The 18,345-nt window shown below is 41.2% G+C and overlaps 2 protein-coding genes across 7 annotated transcripts in view; one reads left to right on the forward strand and one right to left on the reverse strand.

Annotated features, from left to right (window-relative positions):
- Window positions 1–18,345, reverse strand: part of PIGG (phosphatidylinositol glycan anchor biosynthesis class G) — a 115,908-nt gene that overhangs the window by 63,449 nt on the left and 34,114 nt on the right. For 5 of the 6 annotated variants that reach the window (XR_003072231.3, XM_424872.8, XM_025144839.2 and 2 more), the window contains 2 exons: window positions 12,941–13,132; window positions 7,629–7,938 (listed from right to left, as the gene is read on the reverse strand). Coding sequence is in view for 5 of the 6 variants with exons in the window: in XM_424872.8 (XP_424872.3) it covers window positions 7,629–7,938; window positions 12,941–13,132 (502 nt within the window). In the remaining variant the exon portion in view is untranslated. The remainder of the gene's footprint in view (window positions 1–7,628; window positions 7,939–12,940; window positions 13,133–18,345) is intronic. The other variant, XM_004949327.5, reaches the window with a different exon arrangement.
- LOC121108346 lies at window positions 107–2,293 on the forward strand. Its single transcript, XM_040655988.2, has 2 exons — window positions 107–137; window positions 237–2,293. The coding sequence occupies exon 2, from the start codon at window positions 321–323 to the stop codon at window positions 1,248–1,250; it is 930 nt and encodes a 309-aa protein (XP_040511922.1). The 5' UTR covers window positions 107–137; window positions 237–320; the 3' UTR covers window positions 1,251–2,293.

The following is an 18,345-nucleotide window of genomic DNA, read 5'->3' on the forward strand; positions in this document are numbered from 1 at the left end:
AGCTTTGGTGCTGGAACGTGCTCTGGGTGCTGCTAGCGCAGCTCCCAGTGGCCGTCTCAGAGCCATTTGTTCTTTACCCCGACCCTGCTGGGAGCAGGCAGACGGGACAACCCAGAGGGACGTGTGCAGCAGCATAGGTAGGCGGCACGGGGACTGGCAGTGGGGGGAGGAAGCGGGGCATCTTGAGGGACCCTTCCCAGGCCCGTGTGTGACTAATGTCTCTTGTCCTTTTCCAGCGTGACACCTGCTGCTGTAGCGTCAGTGCCGAGGAGCGCGTTGCCATCTCCCGCTCCCCCTAGCCCACCGCAACTGGTGGAAACATGGAGGCAGCATTAGACACCCGCTGCCCCGTGTGCCTGGACAACTGGGACAGCGCAGCATACACCATGCCGTGCTGCCACCAGTTCTGCTTCCCCTGCATCCAGCGGTGGACTAGCACCAGGCCACAGTGTCCGCTTTGCAAGCAGGCTGTGGAGTCCATCATCCACACGGTGCAAGCGGACAACAACTACGAGGAGCTGGTCCTCAGACCAGCTGCCGCGGCGTCCGTCGCCACACAGAGCCCCGCAGGCCCCCGCGCAGCCCGGCCTTGGCCTGCAGTGCCCAGGAGTCCTCTGGGTGGCCTCTCCTCTGCCACCTGGGCTTCCCTTTTCCGGGAGCACCCGGCCCTGCTGCAGCCCCTGCGCTCCTGGCTGCAGCGGAAGCTGCGCCACATCCTGGGCACTGAGGAGCCACACGCAAATACGCTGGCCGACAGTGTCATCTCGGCCCTGCGCCTCGTTGGCCTGGAGGAGGAGATCCTGAGAGAAAGGCTGGATCTCCACCTGCGGGGCCACACACGGAGCTTCATAAGGCAGTTCATCGCCTTCGCTGTGCACAGGTGCGGCAGGGAGGCCCACCGCCTGCTGGGCTTCAACGTCGCCCCTGCTGCTGGGGCACGGGATGCCGCTGCATCAGAGCCCAGAGCTGCCCCACAAGACGAGGCTCCTGGCCCTGGCCCAGCACCCTCCAGCAGCCGCGCCAGCTCCAACACGGGGGGAATGCCGGGCACTTCAGGAGAAGTGCTCCATGGGAGTCCCAGCCGCCTCCATCCCAACCCTGTGACGTCCCATCAGGAGCCAGGACAGGCTGTGACAGGGCCCTCCGCCACCAGCCTACCTCAGCGGCCACGGCGAGCCCCAAAGAGGAAGGCCAGCGACTGCCAGGCCTCAGAGCCACCAAACAAGAGGCCACCCCGCCGGCAGGAATAGACCAGGGGCAGGCAGAGCTGAGGGGACTGGGGCCGCGCAGCAGCTGGGACACACGACGGCCCCAGTGGACCCTTGTCATCCGTGTCCAATTCCACCATGGAAATAAAGTAGAAAGAAACACTGCAAAAATACGTGTTGGTATTGCTAACGGCACAGGGGGTGTTGCTTCCCCATCCTTGACGCTCCCTCCCCTTTTTCCTGCTGCCATGCCACTGCTGCGTTCCACACAGGAACCCCACGGGATTCGGAGAGGGGAAGCGCAAATTTCAGCAGCACCTGGGGGGGAACATCCCCAGGGCGCGCTACGGCTGGGGTCAGCCAGCTGGAGCAGACCTAGGAGTCCTGCTGGACGCCAGGCTGAACCAGCAGGGAGCCCAGGACGCCCTGGCAAATGGTGTCCTGGGCTGCACGAGGCTTAACTGACTGGGAGACACGAGACTGTGTCTTTTTCTTTTCATCTCTTTACGTTGTGTGCTCCCTACCCATCTTGTCTACAGTGTTAGTGTAAGAGCTTCAGTTTTGGACACACCCATTTATCTGACTTATTAGCTTCAATTTCAATTATATTGGATTATATTTTTTATCTCTCATTCTGTTATCATATTTAGTAAATTAGCTTTCTCTCTTAGCTCATTGCCTCTGCCTATTTCCCCATCTACACCTGCCTCCCCACCTTTTCTTTTCCCCCCTTCACTTTTACCAGGGTATAGGACTGTGGGTCCCTCAATCCCATCATAGAACCAGGCCAAAGTGGTTTAGATCAGAATGGTACATAGTAAGCAAAGTTTCTTTAGCAAAACTGGTGGAAGAAGTTTCTTCCATCCCTGGAGCTGTAATTCCAAACAGGTAGTCTTATTCTCAATACAGAGAGCTACCTGCCAACTGAAGAGTCACCTCTAACTAGATTTTGAGGGATATCTGTAGCCTATATAATTTTATGAGCTACCAAGACTTCTGCTCTGCTTTTCAACAGTAATAGTTTGCACATCAAATATCTGCCTTTAATTATGAATTTGCAAAAAAAACCCAAAAAAATAAAAAAAAACAAACCCACCACCTGTTAGTCTCATATGATTCAGTTTGTTCCCTCTCATAGCTACAGAACAGTTTCTTCATCAGATAATAAATGAAACGAGCTATTTTCCCAAAGAGGAGCATTTTGGTCCATTTTTTTTCCATCTCATCTTATAAAGGGAATCTACTTTAAATGCAATTATATTATTTTTAAATGATAACTGAAAACCTTCTAAGAGTGAGGGACAGTGGAGAATTCCACGCACCTTGGAAACTTTTTTCACTCAGCAGAATTGATTGCTCCATTTTCAAAAAATCTCTAGGAATATTAAGGCCACAATCAACACTGATATTTCTAAAACCCTTCCTACTCCACTGCAATCCATTTGTCATTTCGCTCTGTCTCGGACATACAGCAGAGCTAGGTACATGCCTTGGCTTTCAAAGTACATAAAAAAGATCTGCAAGAGACTGCTGTCAACATCTTCTAAAATGGATTCACAATTTTAATGGCACGGTGCTAAAAAGAATACAAATTAAGCAATTACTTAGCAAAATTATGTTAAATTCAGAAGAATTTCTTCACAGCTGGAGTTTATAGACAAATGATCAGATACAACACGGCAGCTCCTTATCTGGGTCTGCTCTGTTTCATACATTGAACTTAATAATAAACCAACCTCAGAGAGAAAATAGCAGTGGGAGGATGGGAAGCTTTGGTCTGCTTCTACTAGAAGCTTTGGGAATTAACAATCACTCTCCATTCTTCACATCTTGGACTGACAAAGGAGGCATAAAGAATAGTCAAGAAATCATCTCACTACAATGCACAGAATACCCTTCTGAGCTTTGGATGCTGTGATTCAGCAGCATGTCTACATACATTGAGGCTTGCTGCCTCATAAGAGCTAATTTTTAAAATATCCTCAGGTTTGCTGAAATCTGTATCATGCCAGATGTAATTACGCTCAAAGGAAAGATGCCTAGAAGAAAATACCAAAACCGCCAGGAGGGCGGTAGGCAAACACATGATATCCAACAGTACAATGTGCAGCTAATTGAAATGGAAGTTATTCCTAATCTTCTAAAAATCAAAAAGCTCCTTGATTGTAAGTGTAGTAAAAAGTACAAAAAATTAGTCAATAAGGTAAGAAGAGAAATCTTAAAACAACACATCTTCTCGGTAACACCTGTAAAAAACCACTGAGAAATCCACATGTGCTGTAAGAGTTATCTGTTTCCTTCCATTGGTATAGGACAAATACATTTTATTGGTATAGTATAATTACATTTATAGAAAAAAAGATGCTCGGCACAGCAGAGACACATGGAAAGATACTTTTCCAAACTTTTTGCAACTTCTTGCACAAATGTTATTTCCCAATCTTTTTATAGCACTCAGATTGGAGAAAAAAAAAAGAAAAAACCTTTCCACAGCAAATATAATATCTCAAGAAGTTCTTATTTTCCTTATAACATCCTAACAGGCAAACTGATGCAGTACAGATGAGATAAGTGGACAGAGAGGTGGACTGAAAACTGGCTCAGCTGCTCAGCACACACTCAGCAGCACAAACTCCACCTGGAGGCCACTTACTAACATCCAACTCCAGGTCTACACACACTGGGGCCACCTTCCTTAAAGGAGGATGGCACAGACAACATCCTCACAAGTCTGCACACAGTGCCATTCAAAGGGACCTGAGCAGGCCAGAGAAATGGGCTGACAACAAACTCATGAAGTTAAACAGCAGGAAATGCCAAATCCCGCACGTGGGGAAGAATAAACTCATGTGCCAGGATGTGTTTATGAATGGTAGATCCTGTCTGACAAACCTGATTTCATTCTATGACAAGGTGACCTGCTTAGTGGATGAAGGTAAGGCTGTTGATGTGGTCTACCTGGACTTCAGTAAGGCCTTTGACACTGTCCCCCACAACATCCTCATAGAGAAGCTGGCTGCCCACGGTTTGGATGGACGTACGCTCCGCTGGGTAAAACAGTGGCTGGATGGCCTGGCCCAAAGAGTTGTGGTCAGTGGAGTTAAATCCAGTTGGCGGCCAGTCACAAATGGTGTCCCCCAAGGCTTGGTACTGGGGCCACTTCTATTTAATATCTTTATTAACGATCATGATGAGGGGATTGAGTGCATCCTCCGTAAGTTTGCAGATGACAACAAGCTGGGAGGGATTGCTGATCTGCCTGAGGGGAGAAAGGCACTACAGAGGGACCTGGATAGACTGGATCGATGGGCCAAGGTTAACTGTATAAGTTTCAATAAGGCCAAGTGTCGGGTCCTGCATTTTGGTCACAACAACCCCAGGTAACTCTGCGGGCTTGGGGAAGAGTGGCTGGAAAGCTGCCTGATGGAAAGGGACCTTGGTGTACTGATGGACAGTCGGCTGAATATGAGCCTGCAGTGTGCTCAGGTGGCCAAGAAGGCCAATGGCATCCTGACTTGCATCAGGAATGCTGTGGTGAGCAGGACTAGGGAAGTAATCCTGCCCCTGTACTCACACTGGTGAGGCCCCACCTCGAGTACTGTGTTCAGTTTTGGGCACCTCAGTACAGAAAGGACACTGAGCTGCTGGAGCAGGTCCAAAGAAGGGCAACAAGGCTTGTGAAGGGCTTGGAGAATATGCCCTACAAGGGTAGACTGAAGGAACTGGGGTTGTTTAGTCTGGCGAAAAGGAGGCTGAGGGGAGACCTTATTGCTCTCTTCCAATATCTGAAAGGTGCTAACAGCGAGATTGGTCTTGCTGCTTACAGCAAGGTTGGTCTCTTTTCACTGGTGACAGGATATGAGGAAATGGCCTCATGTTGCAACAGCGTTAAGTTTAGGTTGGATATCAGGAGAAACTTCTTTACAGAAACGATTGTTAAGCACTGAAATAGGCTCCCTAGGGAGGTGGTTGAGTCACCATTCCTGAATGTGTTTAAAAACCATTTGGATGTGGTGCTCAGGGACATGATTTAGCGCAGGGTTGTTAGAGTTAGGGTAGTATGGTTAGGTTGTGGTTGGACTTGATGATGTTTAAGGTCTTTTCCAACCTGAGTGATTCTATGATTCTATGACTCTATGACCACTGGGAAAGCAGCTTGGCTGAGAGGAACCTAAGTTGTCCTGGTGGACATGTTGTCTATTAGCCAGCCATTTGTCACTGAGTCACAGAAGACCAGTAACACCTGGGACTGAGTGGGGAGAGCATTGCAAGCTGTCTCAAATTGACACTGCATTCCCTCTCTTTAGCAGTGGTGAGATCACACTTGTGGCTCCACACCTGGCTCCAGTTCTAGGCTCCCCAGTATAAGAAAGACATGGATATGCTAGCAGACATGGATATGCTAGACATGGATATGCTAGAGTAGGTCTACTGATGGACCACAAACATGATGTTGGGAAAACAATGCAGCTGTTGTACAAACATTATCAGAAAGATAGTCTATGTTCTGTTTACTTTTGAGAAAGCTAAGCAAGGATCCTAACAGTGTCTATAAATACATTAATGAGAGAAAGATGTAGACGGACTCTTTTCAGTACTGTCTGTTGCAAGGATGAAAGGCAGTGGGCATGAACTGAAATCTAAGCTTTTTCACTACTGAGATTGCACACATGCTGGGAGAAATTGCCCAGAGATGTTGTAGAGTGCCCATCCTTGCAGTATTTAAAATCAGTCTGTATACATCCCTGAGTAATCTGAACTTGTTGACCCAGTTGTTCATTGGTGGATGTTGGACTGAAAAATCCCCAGAAGTGCCTCTCAACCTCAACTATTTCCTGATTTGGTGAAATTCTCAGCCAACTCCAACAATTCATCATCACTGAGAACAAAATAATAGAACAGTTTGGGTTGGAAGGGACCTTTAAGGTCATCTAGTTCCAATCCACCGCTATAGACAGGGACACCTCCCTCTAGACCAGGTTGCTCAAAGCCCCATCCAGCCTGGCCTTGAATGCTTCCAGAGAGGGGGCATTCACAACTCCTCTGGTGAACCTATTGCAGTGTCTCACTACTCTCACAGTAAAGCACTGCTTCCTAGTATCTACTGTAAATCTACCCTCTTCCAGTTTAAAGCCATTTCCTCTCGTCCTGTCATTACCTGTCCTTATGAAAAGTTCCTCTCCAGCTTTCCTGTAGGCTCATTCAGGTAGTGGAAAACAGATGCTTCACAACAACATTAAAATTATTCTTTGTAAGTCTCTTTTCCATAACTAGGACTTTCTGTCAGGCTACCCATCATTTCCGACAGTTGGTTTTGTTAAGTACCACAGTATGCAGAGGCCTTCAGCTTCTTCCCAGTTCCACTAAGGGCTGCTCTCAGAAGGCAACTGTCAGAGTTGGCTGTGTGAACTGCAATGCCCAACACATGCAAAAGGCATTCAATCAAAAAATGTTACCTCCTTGAAGCAGGAGACAGAAGGAAAACTGGTTAGGAAGGGATGAAACACAATGATGGTATGTCCATGATTCTGTCCTGACATGCACTCTCAAAGCAAAGTTAAGCCAACACTCAAACTATACTAACAGGATTAGAAAGCATGTGAAGTACCCTAAGCTTGAATACAGTTTAACATCCTCATCTATGCCTGGAAATTATATCCAGCACAGCCCTTACCTTGAAGTTTGCAGCAAATCAGAAAGCCTCTCTTCTTAAACCAGAACCTAACAACATGATTTCCAGCTTAACTAATGCTCTCTTAGGACACTGCTACACTAAGTTCCCAGCAGTAGGAGAAGAGCAAAGAGACTGTTACTTTGATGCTAAAAAAAAGAGTTTTTGTGTAACTGCAACCTTATTTGCAATGGGGACAACAGCGTTACTGAAATTATTAGATTCTCCAGGAAAGATGATTCATTATGATAAGAACAGCAGTTAGTTTTGATTCTCCTAAAATGCCTTACATTGACAAAGAGATTCCCTTCAATCTTGAACTGCATATAAATATATTGTGATGCTACCAAAGGTTTTGGAAGTCTCAAGAATCAGGTACAAAAATGCATCTTCCTGTTATTGTTATTAATCAGCTCAGCTGATATTTTTCAGTTTACTACCACCACAGTAGTAGCTAGGAAGTCTACAAACAGACCAAAGCCCCACAGTATACATAGCTACTATCTCCGACAACTGTGGAACTCTGCACTGAGGGTATTACGTTATCAAGCACATACCCTTCCCTGACTCTGAGACAGAAACATTAATTAGAAACATTGTTAGAAACATAATAATTCTAATAATTCATAATAATAACTCAGTGATCTCTCTCACTCTGTGACTCAGTTGGCGCTTCACATTCCAGAAACATTTCTTTTGAAAAGCATTCCCCCTCCCAGCCCCATAAGTAGAGAGAGCATTCAGCTTACCTGAAAATAGAAGAAAGCCTGGCCAAACCAGTAGTGCATTATGGTAATCTGTGCTGCATCAAATTTCAAAGGTCTCCAGATGTATTTTGTCATCATTGTTTGTATCAGCAGACAAAATACCAAGACTGGTAAATTGTGTGGTCTAAATAGAAGGGCTGATAGTAGAACCAATCCACTGTACACTTCCCATAGTCCTGTACTCTTCACACTGGAGTCTGCAGAAATAACCTGTGACTTTAGCAAATCTTTAGTGCCAGTGAAGACTATTCCAAGGACAAAGACATAAACAAAACGAGCTTCAGTAATCCCCCTAGAACGAAAAGAAAATAATATATATGTATCTGAAAAAGCAAATAAACTAGAAACATAAGTTACTCACTAGTATCAATTTCATAGGTCAAAAAAAGTCTTTTTCATGAGAGACGCAAAAAGTCTGTTCAGTTCTGCCAAACCAAATTCTAATGCTACTACAGTACTGGCCATCTTTTTTAATCAGTGGGCTTTGTCAAATACACAGAATTCTAAAACTGGTTCCCATTTAATAACTCCAAACCAACTTTAAGTAAAACAGATTGTGCTAAAAAGTAGTGTAAACTAAAATATATAAATAAAATAAAATGCCAACTAAAGTAACCAAAACAAATGTGTTACTACTATTCAAGGCCTAGATCCATACATACTATCCAGATAAATGTTCCACTTACATAGCATGAAGAATTTCCCTACAAATATTCCTTAGAGTGATATAAAACGTGCATGTCAGAAAATAAATTGACTTAAAACACCTATCCTTTTAAGCTGTTCAGCAATTTTCCAGAACTCATTAACACAAATACATATTTCTTTGTAGCCAACTGATAGCAATTGAAGAACCTTATTTCCAGTCTGAAATTCCTGCATTTCTCAGACATTTTGTCAGCTTACACTACTGTATATCTAATATAAACCAGCACATTTTCCCTTGATGTCACATGCACTTTTCAATTCCCCGAAAGGTACAAAAATTTACGTATTAAGTATCTAACTGCCATCTTCATTACATGTACAAACTGATGCCACACTCCATTTCCAATGAAAATCAGCTTTGGGAGAACACACAGTATCTCATTCAAAGAAAAGCTGTCAAAGGTAAGGGTCAGCAGGCTTAATAACAGTGACCTGCTGTTCTACAAGCACGAATATCCATCAGAACACAATCATAGTCTTATATTAATTGGGTAAAATGAGTCACAAACCACATTAGTGGGATAAGCTATGCATAAAAATATTCCAAAGAACCCATCTAATGAGTGGAATAAAATACTATTATTACAATTTTTTTTTAATTTTGGAAAAAATAAAAATACATATTATGCAAACATCCAAAATTTAGAATTCATTATCCCCAGGAATTATTAGGTCCTTTGTCCATGAGTGATGAATGACCACAGTCTTCTACAAAGGTAATACAGCTCACTCAGAAGTGAGAATTCTTGAGTCACCTGAACTTAAAAATACATTTTATATAAATTTATATACATTTATATAAATAAATTTTGTAAAGCATAAAGAATTGTTTCTTCAGGGAACAGAACAGTAAAGTTCACAGAGTTCTTACGCTTCTGGCTCATGTAGAAATTAATTGTCCTATTTTAGTATTTCTGGTAATTCTGATGTAATTATTACCAAAAAGTGTTCAAATACATTCATGCAGCTTTATGGATTGACCTTTATCAGGGGGCACAGTAATAGAACAATATGAAAGGTTTTTAAACTAAAAGAGGATAGGTTTAGATCAGACATTAGAATAAAGTATTTGCAGTAACAGTGATGAAGCAGTTGCATAGGCTGCCCAGAGAAGCTGTGGTGCCCCATTCCTGCAGGTGCTCAAGGCCAGGCTGGATGGAGCCCTGGGCAGCATGAGATGGTGGGGGGCAGCCCTGCCCATGGCAGGGGGTTGGAACTGGGTGGGTTTTATGGTCCCCTCCAACCAAAACGACTCTATAATTCTATGAACTTGAAAGCAAAATTTTAGGTAATTTTTGGACATCAGCCAATATTAAAGGAGCTAAGTGAAAAAATGAGATTAACTGGTTCATAGAATTAAAACTAAAAAAGTTTTTTTTTTTTGCAAGAGCACTACCCTCCACATCAATATGGTATATACACATCTTTTTTATTGTACAAACTATCATTATAGAAAGAACTCAAAAAAAAATGAAGGCCATATTATTTCATTGCATTTTTCAATTTAGAGATTATGGCTCAAGCCATAGAAGAAGGGACATTCTTCAGTTGTCTAATTCATCTTCCAGCAATTGTCACATTTGGAGAAAACACTTGTTTTCAGTAAAAGGGAGAAAGATGGGATATCAGAGCACTGATTCAGTCTTAAGTAAACATGAATTAAACATGCAGTGGCTACGTACAGATGAAAAAGCATCTTACACAAAACTATCCTTCCATCTGAATCTGTCTCCCCTTTATGTCACACATATGATAAAGATACCTCCAGACAAATTTGAAGGACAGTCCTGGTCATTTATCACATCAGCCATCTAATCAAGGTGAGCTTGAATTACTATACTGACACACCAGCTAACATCTGAAATGTGCTAACATCTACCATCTTATTTGGCATGCTGTTCTGGGAGTTCTGCAGAAGACACTGTGCTTAAAGACTTAGCGATCTTGGACAAACAATGCTTCCTCTGCTAGGCCCTGTATTACAGGTTTAAGAAGCCCGTATCTTAGCATAACTAGCTCGCTTACACGTGAAAAGTTCTGCTTCTTTCAGTAGGAATGGTTTGAGGGATATTTGATAATTGTGATGACCATTCCAATCAGAAAGACTACTATTTCATTAAATGTATATGGTAAAAGAGTACATAAGGACCATCAAGTTCCACCCTGAAAGCATATTGTTTAAAGAAGAATCACAGAAAATTCTGTATAAATTCAGACTACAGCGTACACCTGTCCCAAGATGTATAAAAACAAGTGCCTGGAGTCTTGTATGATATTTGTGCTCACAGAAGCACAAAGATATTTCAGTTAAAATAATAATTAAAAAATCCACTTGTTAATTGCTCCCAGATAAAATGCCACTTCATTTCAAGCTGTGCTTTAAGTACAAGACCACTATATCTGCCAGTAAAGTCTTATTTTCTAAAGCTTTGTTTCATTAATCTTGAGAGCACCTTTTAAATCGCTATATAATTAGAGATTTATAAACATCTGACATGATTTAAGCACATTATCATATTCACTTTATTTAAGGTGAAACAATATAAAAGCCCTTTATCTTTCTTCTTGTAATTAAAATCACTATGATGAGTACAGAATGAGTAAGTTCTCAGAAAAGGCTTTTGTCTTAAGTACTCCACTTATTTCTCTAATTGCATTGCATTTGTAGCTCAATTGCTGTATTTAATGTTTCATCCCACGCTGCAGGTTTTTTTTTCCATTGCAACTCCAAGGACCTTACTCAAACACAAAAACAAGGTTAAACCCAGAAACCACACGTGCATTCAAAAACACTTTCAATCACAGAGCAAAATTCTGCAGACTAAAGTTTACCATCACACCCATGAGTGCTGAAGGACTTGGCAGAATTGACTGCTGAACTACTCTCTGTCATCTGTGAAAGCTCACAGAGAATGGGAGAGGTACCACTACACTGGAGGAAAGCCAGTATCACCCCAGTCTTCAAAAAGGGCAAGGAGGACTGAGGAAACTACAGTCCAGTCAGCCTCACCTCTGTTCCTGGGAAGGTGATGGAACAACTTACGCTGCATGTCATCTCCAAGCAAGTGGAGAAGAAGGTTGTCAGCAGTAGTCAACAAGGGGAAAATCATTGACCAACCTGGTAGACTTCTATGACCAACTAAGTAGGGTGAGGGGAGAGCAGGAGATGTCATACACCTTGACTTCAACAAGGCTTTTGACACTGTCTCCCATAATATCCTCGTAAGTAAGGTCAGGAAGCGTGGTCAGGAAGGAGTGGACAGTGAGGTGGTCAAGAGAACTGACTGGTAGAGCTCAGAGTGCTGTGATAAGCGGTGCAGAGTCTAGCTGGAGGTCTGTAACTAGTGGTGTTACCCCCTAGCTACAGATCATAGAGCACTGGAACAAACTGCCGAGAGAGGCTGTGGAGCTTCCTTTTTTGCAGATGTTCAAAACCCACCTGTATACTTGCCTGTGTAACCTATTGTAGGGAACCTGTTTTAGCAGGAGGTTTAAGATGGATGATACTCAGAGGTCCCTTCCAACCACTACAATTCTGTGATTCTGCCATTACTTTCAAACTCAGCAGAAAGAACATACAGTGTTAACACTGGTACAGAATTAGAACTATCTTCAATATTTGGAAAGATGGAATGTATGTAAATACATCTGCATATATATAGACACAAGTACAGTTTATAAAGATGCCTTATTAGCAAATCTCATCTATATGTCCTAAGATCTTTTCCCGCAGGACTTTTTCCATCTGCGTATCTTGTGAATTTCTGTCCTCTAATTAAAAAGCCTCAAAAGAAACCACTTCTATCTATATCAAATTAAAAATGAGTGTGAGAGAAAGTTTACTGCATTAGTAAGACAACAGTTATACTTGTCTTCCATGATCCTCTCCTCCTCTTTGAATGCTCTTACTAACTCTGGAAGTTTACCACAGCTCCGACATTTACAAGCCAGGTACAATCCAATGATAAAAAGCTCCACGAGAAAACTAAAGTCACTTAGCTACATTCCAGAAGTAGTCTCTGGTGCAAATGCTAATAAATTTCTTACAGTTGCAGTGACTAGTTCTTTAAGAAATTTACCATCCACATAAAAGTCCTCAGTATGCATTGTACAGCACAGCCTAGGTATCAGGAAGAACTTTGTTACAGTCATACATTACTCAGTCATACTCAACTGAGAAAGAAAGATATGGAAAAGTAACACTCTGAATTACTGTATAATCATCCTTCAAAACGAGCAAATAGCTAAATGAACTTGACATGTTCTCTGCTAAATGTGGCAAATCCATCTAAAACAGGAGGAGATGGTTTATTTGAGGTTTCTTTCTAGCAAAAATACAGGGAATGACTACTGGATTTTCCTCTGACTAGTTCTTATCTGACTAACTTCTAATCTGACACAGTTGCAGGACGCTTCACAAGGCTTAAAATTACACATCACAAGAACTGTGCATCAGTCATCTACAAAATACAGTTTTATTCATAAGAATTTTATTACAGTCTAAACATAACACCCCTCTCCACCCTGATACCGAAAGTGTTAACACCTTTCTAGAAATAGATTTACATATCTGTTGATTAACTTACTTTGAAATATCTTTGCTGTCATGTTGCCATGGAAATATGACATTCCCAATGGCTGCCCGGTAACTGTAGACTCCCAGGAGCCCAAGTGCCATAGCAATTTTTGAAACCAGAGAGCATCTTCTTTGAACCAGAACAAAGATCATAACTAGGGAAATTGCAGCCAAGACGGAGAGTTCAGACTTATGCTCAGAACTGCAGAAAAAGAAACATACAAACAAAAAACCTTCAAACCACTGTAACTACTGTGAAACACATTTGACAGAGCCTTAGCTACAGTACTCTATTGCCAAATTAATTATTGCACTGAGATATGTTATACATTTTCCAAGAGGTATGGTAAAATATTTTAGTAGTTCCAAAAAATTGATTTTATTAATGAGGCTTCCTATTCAAGAATGCATGCTTAAAGCAGAATTATTGTGTTCCACCATATGCTAGCTATTCTCTTTATTATATAAAAACTGAGCTGCTTATTGCATAATGGAAAAGAGTAGAAGCTTTTAAACTTGAATTTTCTATTTTTATGCATTTTAAAACAGCACATTTTGATTATTTTCTGGGATAAGGCATAGAAGATTTTTACATTATGAAATTAGTATTATTTTCCATTTTAAAATAACTGCACATGCATTTGTTTTGTTTAATTTTAGACATATAAAACACTACCTAACCGTAATGACCAGAAATATACTTACTTACTTTTAAAAATAAACACAAAAAACACAGTATGATTCTCTTACACAACTACACCCCATCGTAGTGGATCAATACATTCAAAGGATAGAGACAGAACTTGCATCGTGGCCAAGAGTACAGATACAGTTTATTTATTCCCCTTCATCCTCAGTTTCTAGCTGTCATTACAGACCTAAGAGCATTTCATCAAGCATGTTGCTAAAAGCTGTATATTTAAATCTACAGTGATATCACTTAGTACTGCAAAATTTAAGGGGGTAAAGAACTGCTCTTCCTACCTACTACAGCTAGCTACAAAATTCCAGAAAGGCCTTTATAATCCAAGAGTTGCTAAAATTTCCCTACTGCAAATATTCTCAGCATCTCAAGCAACCCAGAAATACTAATCTTATTAATTTACCTTCTTTTAAGAACATTACTCAGAGCATGATAACCATGTGTTCCACCTCTGTCTTCCACACTTCAAAATGCCACAATAAAAGATCATCAGTTTTAGTGAAATGACTCTAAGCGAGGGCTGCATTAACTCTGATCTCATTTATAAAGCTCCAGTTTTACCTTTGATTTAATTAGAATTACAGAACTTCCAATAGGTCTGCCTTCCTATTTGATGGTATATGCTTTATAAGGATTTTAACCAATATTTGCAACAGCTACTGTGCTTGGAAATGTCACAGATGAAAGAACACAGGGCAGAAAAATTGCCATTGGCCTATTAGTCCGCCCTGCAGGACCCAGTCAAGCTCTTCACAGAAGTCTCCCAGGAGTTGCACTGCTCTCTGCAGAACAGTAGAGAAAAGCGACATGAACCAGAACATTATAGGATATATTATGTGCCCTTCGTGTTCTTCCTTGGTAGTACTTTTCTCCTATAGGAAAAGACTGAATAAGCAGTGAATAGATTCTTGCACCATCCTGTGAAGATAGTGTATGCATAATTTCTTATCATCTATACATAAAGAACTGATATAGTAACCAGTGCATCTTTTAAAATTGACCACAAACATTCATTTAAAAGAATACCTTCAGGACATATTCTCCTTATTTACTGCATGACAGTGAGATAAATCAAATCAGGCAAATTATTAAGAATATTCCTACCTGAATGAAGTAATAAGCAGTGCTATATCCAGCAAGACTTTCAATAACATCTGCTATTCCCTACACTGAACACTGTAAATCATACTCTACAGAAAAAAAAAGAAAAAAAAAAAGAGAAAAATAAAATAAAATCCTTAGAAAAGGCCCAGTGGAAAGGAAGGGTATTTTTAAATACATGAGCACATCAGTCACTCATGGCACATTCTTTACTGCTAGCATGGGGGTTTACATCCAGCTTGTGCCTAAGTGTTTCATAGAGACTGCTGAAGAAACAAATAGAACAGGATTTATAACAAGTTATGTTGAGTCACCGTAGACCACCTACAGTTTCCACATTTACCAATCAAGGTTCTTATAATTAGGCAGCTAAGCACATATTAAATTAGCATGTATTTTGAAAGAGAACTGTAGTTGCTCAACACAGAATTCAGCCATTTAGTAAACTTCTCAATGAGTTTGATAGCAATCCAAGAAATCCATGCAGAAACATGCTGCTCTAGCTCAGCTGAAATTTAGTGGTGTTTGCCTAAGCCACAAAATGGAAATCAAAGTACCAAGAGTTTCATGATAGAGAGCCTGAATTAAAAAAGCAGCTTTGTTTGTATGCTCTTACTGTCACAGCCGGTGGTCCACACTTTCATACTTCTGGTGTCAAAATAAAGACTGAAGACATTTTCTTTGACTTGCTTTGACCTCACTTAATTCCTAGTGAAAGGAGTTGTAAATACTCAGATGAATCTCATTATAAGGCCTTTTTAACTGTTCACTTCCATACTGCTAGCATAAAACAAAATCAAAGAAGTCTCATTGCATGCTAGTTTTTTGGGAGAGAGCACTTGGTGGGGGAATTAAGTACATTATTTGAAGGAATTATCATCATTTTTACATGCTGCTGCTTCTCATCAGTTCTCCGGAAGCTGATGCTGCCACTGACTCCTTCACCCTTTCCACAGTGAGCCCTGCAGCAGCTCTGACACAGTCCAAGTATGAGGACTGACCAGGATTAAATATGCAAACGAAGTTATCTGAATACTAGCTAACTGAAAAGAAAACCTTACTACCACCAAATTCAAAAACTGCATGTTCTCTCTACTTCACCTACTGTCTATTTTTCTCATGCATTTTTTCTCATTAAAGTGCATTTCTTCTTTCCAGCAGGTTTTGCAGAATCTCTCTGCAAATATCAAAAAATACTTCCCTAATTTCTGCATTATTCAATGTATGCTTAACAGCTAAATTCAACATGCTACAGGTAAACTGATTTTCTGTGTTTTGCTTCTGATATATTTCCATGCACAAATCTGTACAATAATCTTTTTTGTCTCTAAAGGTCAGCCCATTATGCATTGTCCAGATAAGCAAAATATTAGTTTGAGCGTGACAACATATAACTAAAGGGTCAATACAGGAAGAAAAGAAAAAACAAAAAGTAGAAAAGCCTGTTCATCAATTTATCTTAAAAACAAAAAGCCTGAGCAGCTGTAACTCAGACTAGCAAGATACACATGATCTCAGTAAGGTTCTGATTTCGTATTACTAGAAAACATGCTATTAAGACACAACTATGCAAATTAAACACACACTAAAAATAGAACAACAATCAACCTTACAGGCTCACAGTGCATTCTGGGAAGAGGACTGAGTGGTTTATGCAACTCAGCCTATCACTAACTTTTAACTGACGCCATAAAGAAAATCCATCATCTCAATCCGGATCAAAATACTAGGGAAACAGACACCTCTATCGCACCATTCTCTTGTGAAAGAGAAGTAACAAAGACATTGAAATCTCTAACCAAAGAAAATCCAAGCATGCTCACCTAATAGGAGTTAGGACCCTCACAAAACCAGAGGATGTGCAGAGATTTAGCTGATTGATTGACTAATCATTTGGAAACTCATTCAGTGCGGACTTTCAGGCCCAAGACAGGATTTACCCCACCCACATTTACCACTTACGTCCAAAAACTGTGCACTTTAAATGATGCTATTAGGGTGAACTTTTAACCATATAAAACAACTTAAGCATACGTCAGAATGATGACATGTTCCATATCCTCTTGTTAGGCTAGAACCACTCCTGTTATTTGTATCAGGATATAGCTTCACAGCAGCCTGAGCCAACTTATGCCAGGGTTCTGCTTTTTCATGCTTTCTGTACACTGCAAAGGTTCTTACACTGGTGAAAGGAAGAAGGCAGAAATGTGGCAGCCCCAATTACACACTGTCTTAGCCTGCCACGGTACTGCACTCTGGACTTAGGTTGCTGGGTTTTTTTGTTTCTTTGTTTGTTTGTTTAAGACTGAAACAATAAAAGCTTGAGAATCATTCATTCTTTCTCATTTGACAGGCAAGTTGGGTTTTATAAGCAGTGCTTGACAGTAACAAAAAGAAAAAAAATGTTTACGTAAGCTGCAATTCAGAAGATGCAGACACTGATGCTTTTTTTTTTTTCCCTAAATGAATTTGGACAGCAACAGCACTGGCTTGCACACTCATTCCTTCCATTACTAATCCAGTCCATATATTGTGGCAGAACATTTGCTAGTTAAGCTGCATGATAAACCACGATGGGACATGATCCACCTCATCTGAAAGGTTCGTTTTCTGCACCACCTGGGATATTTTACCAGCCATACCAGTTCAGTGAGCTATTTCACCATACTGACAAAGCAAGGGCTGTGCTGGTAAAACACAGGGCCTGTGATAGGAAATGCATGACAATAGGCACATTGCCTGGTAAGGTAACAGCTCCTTTAACATACCATTGCTACCAAACAAGCAATGATAGCCTATGGCTATAGTTGTAGGACCTTTTCTGTTCTACTTGCTTCAGGATCAAAGCAAATACACCAAAATATGATGCTATAATTAGGAGGGAAACATAGCAAGCAGTTCAGCAGTAAGTTTCAGTTTTGATATCTAGCTGCCAGTACTTCAGCTCTTTTCACCTAGGAGTCACACAGCTTTAATTACATGATTGTTATGGATTTATAAAGGGGAAGTAATTGTCAATCAACCTGATAGAATTCTGTGATGACTAGCTCACTGAAGGGTGCAGTGCAGGCAAGGTTGTTTATCGGAACATTAACAAGGCTTTTACTTCTAAAAGATCCTCACAGGCAAATCGATGCAGTCCTCAGATCAGATAAGTGGACAGAGAGGTGGACTGAAAACTGGCTCAGCTGCCTAGCATTCTCATCAGCAGCACAAACTCTACCTGGAGACCACTCTCTAGCATCCAACCCCAGCGCTACACATAGGGGCCATCTTCTTTAATGGCCCAGAGGGCAAGTTTGCAAATGCAAACAACGCAAAACTGAAAGAGCAGTTGGTATAACAGGTGGCTGTGTGCCATTTAGAGAGACCTCAACAGGAGGAATAAGTAGGCCTACAGAAATCTCTCCAAGTAGAAGCGCCAATTTAAATTCACAGAGAAAAAATGAAACAATACAATAAACTCCTTCTCCCACCCCCCTACTCAAAAGAAACGAAAAGACTAAGCCAGAAGAGGTGTAGACAACCACCAACCTAGTAAGAGTATCAGAGCTGAACTAAAAGGGTTTTCCAGCTTTCGTTGTTATTCAGGAAGCCCAAGAAGCATCTGA

Source organism: Gallus gallus, chromosome Z, assembly GCF_016699485.2.
Source record: "Gallus gallus isolate bGalGal1 chromosome Z, bGalGal1.mat.broiler.GRCg7b, whole genome shotgun sequence".
NCBI classification, from domain to species: Eukaryota; Metazoa; Chordata; class Aves; order Galliformes; family Phasianidae; genus Gallus; species Gallus gallus.

Bases quoted from the DNA above. Each gene is read 5' to 3' on its own strand.
- LOC121108346 (XM_040655988.2), top strand. From the start codon at position 321: ATGGAGGCAGCATTAGACACCCGCTGCCCCGTGTGCCTGGACAACTGG.